Genomic DNA, 11001 nt, shown 5'->3' on the forward strand with positions numbered 1-11001 from the left:
GTTTTTCACTTAGTTTGAAAAACACTTTCTATTAAAAAGGTTTGAAAATGCTTAAGCTTTGGATTCAATCAAGAGTGGATTAACACAAATTATCTACCCTAGATCCTATTCTAATACACCTCAACAACAACAAGCACATCCAGCCTTCCATCAAACTCAATGGATTTGGATTCTTCAAAGCCTGAATACACTTGATTCAACAGAAGTTTCGATGAACGGGGTATTCCCTCAAGAGCAAAATGGACTTGTACCGCACAAGGAAAGATCTCAATCGACGTAGGGCGAGGTTCAAGCTCCACTACTAGGCCGGGGGAAGAATTTACAACAAAATAAATTGAATAGATAGAGAATTTTGGTAAGCGTATCGATTCAAGCAAGTCCGACTAGTTTAGACTTTTGATGAATCGCCGGGTGGTATGAACTCCAGAGCCCTATTTTGGTTACAAAGTGCAGGTAGCCGATAAGTAGGTTAACGAACAGGTGAATCAGTCTTCAAACGTTTAGCTCTCTCACATTTTTACACATTTCTCAGCCTTAGAAAATTTCGTTCATCTCTCTCACGTTTTTACACATTCCTCGGCCCTAGAAAATCATCTTCAACCTCTCCGTTCTTCCCTCTAAAGCTTCATTTCTCACTATGTTTTTGTCCTAGAAAATCATCTTCAACTTCTCTGTTCTTCCCCTTGAATTAAAGCTTCATTTCTCACTCTGCTTTTATTATATTTGATATTCATTTTCGTTTTTCCCTATTGATTCTTCAACTTCTCCATTTCTCATTGCTAGAGTTACAGTGCATTTTGCACGTTTGTGCCTCAGGTTTCTGCTCAAGGATCGAATACAACTCTTGGAACACTGTCTTTGATTAGTCTCAGGTATGTTCTTCTCTCATTGTAATGATATTTAGTTTTTTGGTTTGATGACGTGTTCTTCGTCTCCGAGATTTGTTTTTCTTATAACTGTTCTAGATATTTTTTAAAAATGTATGCATTTTGGTTTCAAGGGTATGAATATGGGCATTGCATTCATGTTCCATTCTTTAGCTTTACAAAGTGAAAATTGTGAACAACTGCTGCTTAGGCCCTGTGATACTTGCACTGCATCAATCTTATTTAGGATTTAGAGGCTAAACAACCAAGTTCCCGAGACAACAAAATTATATCTTCATTATCATCATTTTCTAATGCTAATAGATCTTCTTCAACACCCTCATTCAAAAGTTCTTCCAAGAGTACTTCCTCAATGCCTCCATTTATACTTTCAAGTTCTTCACCACAAGTCTTCTTTTGGCTTCCACTTTGTATGTTCATAGTAAGCTTTATGTCATAAACCTATCAGTGTACTCCTTCAGTTCAAGTTTAACTAAACCTGAGCATTCTTCAGCATCATTATGCCCTTCATCAATAGGTCTTCTTCTCTTGTTGGAAAAGGTTTCCTCCAACTCTTTCCTCCACTCCCTTTGTTGCACCAATTTTTGCAAGAAGTTGGGGTTTTGCATTGCCCTTGCCAAGAACTTCATGATTTGTTGTTTTTTCTGCCTATTTTCCATTGATTGAAGGTGGTCTTTTGTGTTATGTTGTTGTTGTTGTCTAAGCTTCACCAGCTCCACAATCAGAACTTGCTTCTCACGTCTCAACCCATCCATTTCTCCATCAAATCCAAACCTCCTTACTTCAACACAATGGTCCAAAGATTGTTGTTGAGGTTGATGAGTGGTCTTCCTCCTCCTTATGATCTTCAATAAATGTCTTTGTCCTCTAAGAAACCCTTCGTTAGCAAACTCCCATTTGTGGTGGTTTTCATTAGTGGTTCACAACCTCTTTATATTGAAAAGAATGTATACATTGTCGTTATTCATAATATCGTACAATTTCATTTAATCACAATGCAAGCAATTCTCAGTTCAAAAAGGCATAGATTCATCATTTCAACATGAATGCATGAGATGATAGTCTCATTTTTCATATGGATCAAAATTACACACCATTTGATCAAAACAAAACTGTTGTTTTTGTACAAACTGTTGAAGATAGGAGTTTTGATGTTTCAAATTCAAGATGAAGCTTGAAGCCTTGTTGCTTTTGGTTTGAGTGTAGTTTAGAGTGTTTAGAATTTATGTAAGATCAGTCTTGATTCCTACACAAAAGCCTGTTTTAATCTGTTTTAAAGAACTAAGTGTTTTTCCATGCAAAGGGAAAAACAACCGATTAAAGTTTTGAGACAATCGGTTGTTTGTCACTTTGCTGACAAAGGAGTTTTTGAAACTGTTTTTTGAATTAGTTGTGTAACTGCTGAAACCATTCAACCGATTAAATCGTGGTTTCAACCGATTAAAAGTAAGTTTTCATAACAGTATTTTGAAAACCTGTTTTAACTGATTCAGTTGTTCAAATATGCCTTTAACGGTAGCTTTTCAAAGGTTATAAACATAGCCTTCCTTCAAATGTTTGAAAAAGAAAAAGAGAGAAGTTTTATACTTTGATTTGAGATCGATTTGAGAGATTACCAACTGTTTGTTAAAAGAAGTTTTCCAAGTTTAGCAAGATTTCTTTTGAGCTTTGTTGTGATTCAAGAACTGATCATAGGGTTTTTGGTATTTTGTAATCCAGGTGTTTTCTACCCTTTCTTAGTTTCTATAATTGTTCAAATTACATTCTGTAAACGTTGTTGTAAAATCCTATAAAGTTAGTGTGATTCTTGCTTGAGGTGTGTGCTGGTGCAAAGAGGGTGAGTAGGCTTTGTGGGATTCAAAATCACCTCTTTGTGGTGTGTGTTGTTGTAATTTGTGATTGATTACATAGTGAAATACTCAATGGTTTGACTGAGGACTGGATGTAGCTCTGGGATTGAGTGAACCAGTATAATCTGTTTGTGTGAATCTCTCTATCTCTTAACTCTTTATTATAATCTGTTTGATATTTGATATGCTGTCATAAACAACAGGTTATTTTGTATTTTCAACCGGTTGATATTCATGCCTTACAAACTGCTTTTGTCTCTGTAACATAAATAACCGGTTATATCGTGTTTTTAACCGTATAAAATATTGAAACTGTTTTCTGAATCTTTGTTTAACTGCCCTTCTTATTGTTTATCTGTGATTGATTGATAAAGTTTCATTCTTAATCATATATTTGCGAAAAGGTTCTAGAAACAATTCACCCCCCTCTTGTTTTAGCCATCAATCCTAACAATTGGTATCAAGAGCAAGGTTCTTGAAAGTTATTCAAGTTTTGATCCTAAATCTTTTTTAATAGCTGAAAAGTTTTATTTTAGGGAAGGTGCTTGTTTAAACAAACAATCTTTGTTTTGTGGTATGAATTATGAACTGTGGTGCATAAGAAAGAAATTTGTTGAATCTATAGATAAGAAAATCTGGAATATGATTACAAATAGCTATCTCATGCCTATATCTGAAACTGTTTCTTTTGAAAGAGAACATCTTGATTGTGTAGCTAAGAATATCATTGTATCTGCACTTGACTCTAATGAATTGCTCAAGGTTTCAAAATGCAATTATGCCAAAGAAATGTGGAATACCCTTGAAGAGTATCACAAGAATCCAAGGAGTGCCTTCATGGACAAAGAAGAATCTACTGCTGAATCTTTCTCTTCACAATCCAGAAAGGAGGTTTGTCTTATGACAAAAGAAGGATCTGGATCGAACCAAGTAAGTGCATCTTCTTCCAACAATTGTAAAAATTATTTTCAACTTTTAAATGCTTTCCAAGAAACTCATGAAGAAGCTAAAAGATTAGCCCTTTTAAATTACCAATTGAAAAGTGAAAACAACAAGTTGAATGAGAAAATCATAGTTTTGGAAAATGATTTGAGTAATACAAATGTTGATTTCAAAAATCTTGAACTGATTTATAAAAACACTTCTTGCAATTGTGATTCAAGTTGTTGTAAAAATTGTAAAACTCTTCAAGAAAAAGTTTTATACCTTGTGAAAACTATTTATATTATTTCTAAAGGGAAATCAAATTTTGAGAATGTTTTAGCTTCTCAACAGTGTGTTTTTGGGAAATCAGGTTTGGGTTTTAACCCACAAAGCAAAAACTTTAGCTTTTCAGAATCTTTTTTCAAACCTCACGAAAAATCAATCAGTTAAAAGTATGAAACAACCGGTTGTTTGTTGTTTCTACTGCATGAAAAAGGGTCACTCTATTAGATTTTGTAGAATAAGAAAAGTTTCTGTTCCTAAAGGTATTTTAAAATGGGTTCCTAAGATTTTGAAGGTTCATAAGGTTGCTACTAACATCATTGGATCCAAATTCATAAAGGGACCAAATCTTGCTTCTTAATCTTTTCTCGTAGGTATCCATTGATATTTGTGCTCAATATTGAATTGATTGCTTGTTTGAATACAATTTACACCTGCTTTATCTGCTCTTTACAATTCAAATTCCTTCAAAACTTGGAAATCAAAACTACTTTTAAAGTTTGGTCAAATCAACATGTTATTTTTTGCACTTTCTGTTTTTACTGACACAACCAGCTTTATGGCTCTGATTTGATTCGTTTTTTATTTGTATTGAAAACAACCAACATTATGTCATCTTTGACCAACGGTTCTGGCTATATTAATAAAGATTTTAACCTGTTGTTTTTTCACAAACAACCTGTTGTTCTTCTTTTTCTATGCTCTAAGTTTTCTTTACAGTGTGCCAAAGTCCCTCACTGATTTGAGCAATGGCTGGAACTCCTCCATCCGCAAAAAGAATGAAAACCAAGGTTGTTAGAAGTGGTGGAAAGATTGAAGAGTGGTTCTCAGGAGAATCAGAACAAATTAACAAATTTCTACTTGAAATAAGTAGGAAAACTATCAACACACCCAAGTTTGTCTCCTTCATATGGATGAAGCAATAAAATTTGTCCACTGTGCGAAGTTTCCTCAAGGAGCAAAGATTGAAGAGATTCCTTGAGCTTACTGGAAACATTTATCTAGATTTGGTGAAGGTATTTTACACTAACCTTCAATTTAGTGGTGACTCACTTGTTTCTCATGTGAAAGGTGTAGACATGGTCATTACAAATGATGTATGGACTGCTGTGGCTGGATTGAAGTTCTCTGCAATCAAAATCAACAGAGGAAACCTTGGAGTAGTGGAAGATTTCAACAAAATCCAGTTTTACAAAAGTTGTCTCAAGGATCCCCACTCCAAAGTGAGGAATTTTTCAGTTGGTGGGCTAAAGCTTGATGAAAGGCTCATAACTTTCATTGTGTCTTGGATCATCACACCAAGGGGGAGCAATCACTCCACTCTTTCAGAAGAGGATTTGCTGATGATATATTGCATCATGAATAAAGTGAAAATCAATTGTCTCTTGTGGGTCATGATGCTCTCAAGTGGCGGTCTCCTCTCACTTATCTTGGTGATTCTACCCCATTAAGTGGCATGATACATCATTGCTCCACCATTCATATGTTCTTCTTTCATCATCTCTTCCATTTATCCATTCCTATTTCATGTTTGTATCTTCCTTGTTCTTTAATTGTTTTCGGTTTTTGTGGAGACTCTCGTTGAGTGTGGATCATCATTTTGGAATGGCTTGTACACCATTGATGCATTCCTTTTCTCCTCTTTAAGTTTCGACATTCATTCATCATCACCTTATTCATGTCTTTTTCTCTTTGCCTTATAGTTAATGTATCGTGGAAATTTTCCTTAGGTTATCACCTCTAATTGTCTAAAATGCAAATCTAAGTAAAGTGTCACCATAAAAATGAACAATCATAAAATCAACTCACATCAGTGGAGTTCTATTATGGTAATATGCATGTATATAGGGGAACAATATTAAGAAGTGGACTTTAAGTCTAATTCAATGTCATAAAATCGGCTTATAAGATGAGATTTGCACCCACAACACACTCCCTCATGCCGAACATATTATGGGTGGTCGATAACAGTCCGATAGCGAGTGGCCTGATAAGCCCATCAAACATTCGCTAGGATAGACTCAAAATGACTCTAATAGCATACTATGAAGTGGACTTTAAGCCTAATCCAACCACATAAAACTGGCTTATGAGGTGAGGTTTGCATCCACTTATATACTATGAAATTTCCTAATCTCTAGTCGATGTGGGATCTTCAACAAATCATCCATCCACTCTGAAGCCAAATCCAACACAGTTATTTCTTACCCCAAATGTCCATGTGTATAAGATCAAAAACAGCTGCAGTTTTCTAAGTGCTTAAAGTAAAAGGAAGTTTCTTTTGTTTGGCACGATTGCAAATATCACACAAATGTATTTTTTCAGAAGAAATAAAAGGATATTGAGTTCTCAACACACGTATTCTTTCATCAGAAAGATGTCCCAGTCTATAGTGCCACAAATTAAAGTCCTTAGAAATGTTATGAACAGAAGGAACAGTGTTAAGTGTGGCAGAAAAAGGAAAAATGGCAGAATTAAACATGTACAAGCCAACTTTGGCACTAACTAAACCAATCTTCTCTTGAGTTATGATGTCCTGTATAATACAGTGGGTAGAGAAAAAGATCAAATGGCAGTTCAAATGCAAACATAGTTTGGAAGTACAAATCAAATTGAAAGAAAACTGAGGTACATACAAAACATCTTTAAGAAAGAATTTTTTATTGAAAGTGACAGTTCCAGAATATTCAGCATACACATGATTTCCATTGGGTAGGTTAATGAGAATAAGTTTAATTTTCCTATAAGCAGTAAAAGCTGATAAAACAGTGCATACATGATCTGTTGCTCCAGAGTAAAAAATCCATAAATTTTTAGTTTTAATTGCAGAATTTAAAATGGTATTACCCGTTGAAGATTGCTCAAAAGCTTTGTGATTTGGATCTGCAGAGAAGGATCCCACTTGATTTATTTGGGCAGCAGCACTGTTGCCATTTTGTTTGAACATCTCAGATAAGATTTGATATTGTTGAGCTGTAAAAGGACTATCTTTGTGTTCCTGCTCTTTTGCACAATGCTCAGAAAAACTATCATCAGCAGCAACAACTATCATATTATTAGCTTGGTTATTTTGACCATTACCATAAAACCTATATCCAGCAGGATAGCCATGTTTCTTGTAGCAAGATTCAATGGTATGACCACTTCTATTACAATAGGTACAATGTTTTCTATTTCCACTATTTTTGAGGGTTCTATTATCTTGACTGGGAAAACCAATTTTTCTAAAACATGTATTCTCAGAATGTCCAAATTTACCACAGAAGGTACAAATAGCAGAAGTATTCACATGTTTAGTGTTAACACTATTGATATTCGAAACAGAATAACTGCTAGCTAATTCTTGTTGAACCACAAGGGACAAAATTTTCGTTATAGGGGGAACAGGATCCATCAGCAAGACATGAGACCGAATGTTGTGATATTGATCATTTAGACCCCTAAGAAACTGCATAGCTTGATCCTCACATTTTCTTTGACATATGATAGGAGCAACAATACAAGTATCTTGATGAATACACAGAGGATTAGGCCTAAAGTTTTCTAATTCATCCCAAATAATCCTCAACTTAGTGAAATAATCTATCACGGATAAATCACCTTGGTTTAAAGAGGCAGCCTTGAATTGTAAATTAGAAACCCTAGACAAATTACCCTGAGAGTACCTAACTTTCAAATCATTCCAAATATCCAGTGCTTTTTCCATCCATACAATACTTTGTCTAATAGGTATAGAGACAAAGTGGACTAACCAAGATGCTACCATATTGTTACATCTGTAGCAGGAAGGGTAAGAGGAGTGATCCTTCGCCGGACAAGGGTGCGTTCCAAGAACCAACTCTATTTTGTTTTTCGCACTCAACGCCGTCAACATGGAGCGACTCCAGGAATGGTAATTCGAAGGTTCCAGCAGCGGCGACACCAACGGTGTGGCTGGATTTTCGCTAGGATGCAGGTACAGGTACCTTCCGGCTGATGGGGTCGACTGTTCCGTTTGAGTGGAAGTGGAAGGGGTTTTATTTTGTTCTTCCGCCATATCTGTAAGGAAAAACAATGAGGAAAAGAAGAACATAAAGGCGTGAATCAGGAACCGATTGTGAAAGAAAAAGCGCAAGAACAAGAGATTGAAACAAGAAAATCAGAGTTACGCAGCAGAGCTCTTCAATCGAAGAGCTATGATACCATAACATAATCAATGCAAAACTGAGATTGAAGAAACGCCTTGCGGGAGATTGTTGTAGGCGTTGTAGCCTTAATCCAATCGGTGCAAAAGAGAGCCTGTGTAGAGGATTAAAGCGCTTGCACTTTGGATAAAAAAGGAGCTGCAATACCAACACTATAAGGAAACCAGAATGAACAAAAAATGGGTCTTGATGAACCCTAAGTCTAAAGGTGCATAAGAAGAAGATAAGTTGTTAAACACCCAAAGGTTCAGGCCGGATTGTAGGAAGTGGGCGATACGTTTTTGTATTTCTATGAGAAGCTCTACGACACCCACGATTCCCAGTAGTAAGTCGTCGGCATATCGCACGTAACAAATCCTTATGAAAGAATGAAACGAAGGTAAGGTAAAAATGTTATTTACTTGAGTAAGTTTCATGTAATTACAGGGGTACACTTATAGAAAAAGGGGGCCTGGGCCAAAGACATGGGCCAAGGAAAATAAACTAATCCTAACAACCCAGATCAAAATAACTACCTACTTTATCAATATTCCCTTAAGAGTAATATTGATATGAAACTAGAGAAAATATTGTTTAATTGTTACCGTTTTCATGATTTTTTTTAAAATATTTTATATTATAATAAATGTAATAAAAATTCAGTCATTAATTAGAATTAGAATGTGTAAGAAGAATCATTAAATAATATAAAAGTATTTAAAGTTTATTATATTTTACACAGATTGAAATTATAAAGAATTTCATGTTTTGTTTGTTTACCCCGAAAGATCAAGGAATCAAATGCTTCGGTTTCCAAAGGCAGCTGTGACTCCGTCATCGATGGGACTGTGATTCTTGGCCTAGGCTTTGGCTAACGGCAATGGCATCGGTGCGAGATGACTGAGATTGCGAAGCTTTGGAAAGGAGTAGTTGTTGTGGTGAATAGGTAGGAGAGAGCAAAAGACAACGAAACCTGAAAAGGAAATCCAATTTTCATTTTGAAGCATGGAAGTCATTTGACTTTAAACATCCTCAATTTTTCTCAGATCCTCGAAATGTGCGACTTGGTTTGGCTACTGATGGGTTTAATCAATATGGAAATTTAAGCACTAGTCACAGTATTTGACCAGTTGTCCTCATACCGTACAACTTTCCTCCTTGGATGTGTATGAAACAAAGTTCATTCATTCTCTCTATGATCATTCTTGGAAAACGAGCTTCAGTAAATGATATTGATGTATATTTATAACCATTTGATCCTGTCGCCAACTCTAACGTGGAGGAATCGCTTTGTCGCTTCCTTACCCCGCCTATGCAACTGTGCTATCCGCAAGAGTTCTCTTAGAACCTTCTCCGGGAACTTCAAACGCAACCTGCAAAACACACAGACGGCGCCTCTAGCGGCCGTTTGCACTCCGACGCTCAAGTTAGGTCACAGAATCACCAACAAAAATAATGTGTGTTTGAATTTCTCTCTGATTCTCTTTTTATCTCTATCTGTGTCTATGCCTAACAGAATTCTGTTACGCTATTCTCTGCGCGTGTCAAGATTCTGTTACGCTTTTGTACGAAAACGTACCACAATCAGTAAAGATGTGGGTGTCTGTGTTTTCTGTGTGTGCCTTTCACGACGCGGAGTGCACCTTTAACTTGGCCGCGCCCCTCTCAGATGGTGACACGCGGAGGCATGCAACTCACATCCAACCGTACACGTGCCACTACCTGAAGGGCTCTAGCGCATCTCACTGTGCGCCTAAGTTATTCCCTTGCGGAGTAACTTAGCGCGTTTCTTCCATCTGGGTGAATCGCACGCTCCCAGGAGAACGCCAGGTGTGGCTGGACTAGGCACACTCACCAAGCATTGCTCCCTGCCTACACGATTTCCCCTTCACGGAATCATGCACGTAATGGGTTAAGAGAGTCATCAATCACTGACTGGTTTACTAACTTCCTCAGGCCACCCTCGTGCACGATTCTTCCGGCGAGCAGCTCCTCTTTCTCTGAGATATGATCATGCGAAGTCCATGCATTACGCTCTCGCTGGGAATCTCAGTCCCAGTTTAACTGCGTGTAACACGAAACCCCGATGACCATGCACCCGATGACTGATCGGTGCTCTATTGCTTCTCGCGTTCTCCCCCCGGGTGTTTATCTTGGAACTGATCTGTCGGTGGCCACTCGGTTACTGACCACTGATCTCCATACCGGGTGATCTCCTCCCTGATTCCTCTGAGAAATGATCCATGTGTCACCCTGCAAGTGGTCCACGTGGTTATCCGCTGCTGACGTCATCGACTACCGATGACTGACCAGATCACCATTAATAGAAGAGTTGAAAGAGATATGGAACATTGGCATGAAAACTTTTGATTCATATGGAAATGAAATTTTTGATATACATGCAGCCATATTGTGGACTATTAGTGATTTTCCAGGTCTTGGAACCTTATCTGGATGGAACACACATACTAGGTTGACATGTCCTAGATGTAATTTTGACACTATTCCTAGGAATCTTCTTAAAGGTGGTAAGTTTTGTTTCATGAGTCATCGTCATTGGTTAAATGGAAGGAATAGATTTAGACTAGCTGCATGAGATATATGATGGAACTATAGAAGACAAAAGTCCACCTTTGACAATCTCAAGATATGATGTCTTACAACAGGTTCAGAGTCTTAATGTTGAATTTGGGAAAGAACCAATACTTGAAGAGCGGGCAAAAAGAGAGTGGCGAGTTAATCATGCAAAGTTAGACACTCAACAATGGCGAAAAAGAGAGTATATTTTTTGAACTTCCTTATTGGATAAAAAAACTTATTGCCCTACAATTTGGATGTTATGCACATTGAAAAAAATGTATTTGATAATGTGGTGGTTACATTGTTGAATGATAG

General features: G+C 36.9%; 1 protein-coding gene and 1 pseudogene across 1 annotated transcript; both read right to left on the reverse strand.

Annotated features, from left to right (window-relative positions):
* Positions 1–1109: 1109 nt before the first annotated feature.
* On the reverse strand, positions 1110–1807 carry LOC137834328 (heat stress transcription factor A-6b pseudogene; annotated as a pseudogene).
* A 4387-nt stretch (positions 1808–6194) lies between these two features.
* Positions 6195–7979, reverse strand: LOC137834329 (uncharacterized). The gene has a single exon (XM_068642387.1). The coding sequence runs from the start codon at positions 7977–7979 to the stop codon at positions 6195–6197; it is 1785 nt and encodes a 594-aa protein (XP_068498488.1).
* Positions 7980–11001: the final 3022 nt, after the last annotated feature.

Source organism: Phaseolus vulgaris, chromosome 5 (genome assembly GCF_051622355.1).
Source record: "Phaseolus vulgaris cultivar YP4 chromosome 5, ASM5162235v1, whole genome shotgun sequence".
Lineage (NCBI taxonomy): Eukaryota > Viridiplantae > Streptophyta > Magnoliopsida > Fabales > Fabaceae > Phaseolus > Phaseolus vulgaris.

What these genes read in the sequence shown, in the direction of transcription:
- LOC137834329 (XM_068642387.1), bottom strand. Translation starts at nt 7,979, where the DNA reads ATGGCGGAAGAACAAAATAAAACCCCTTCCACTTCCACTCAAACGGAA.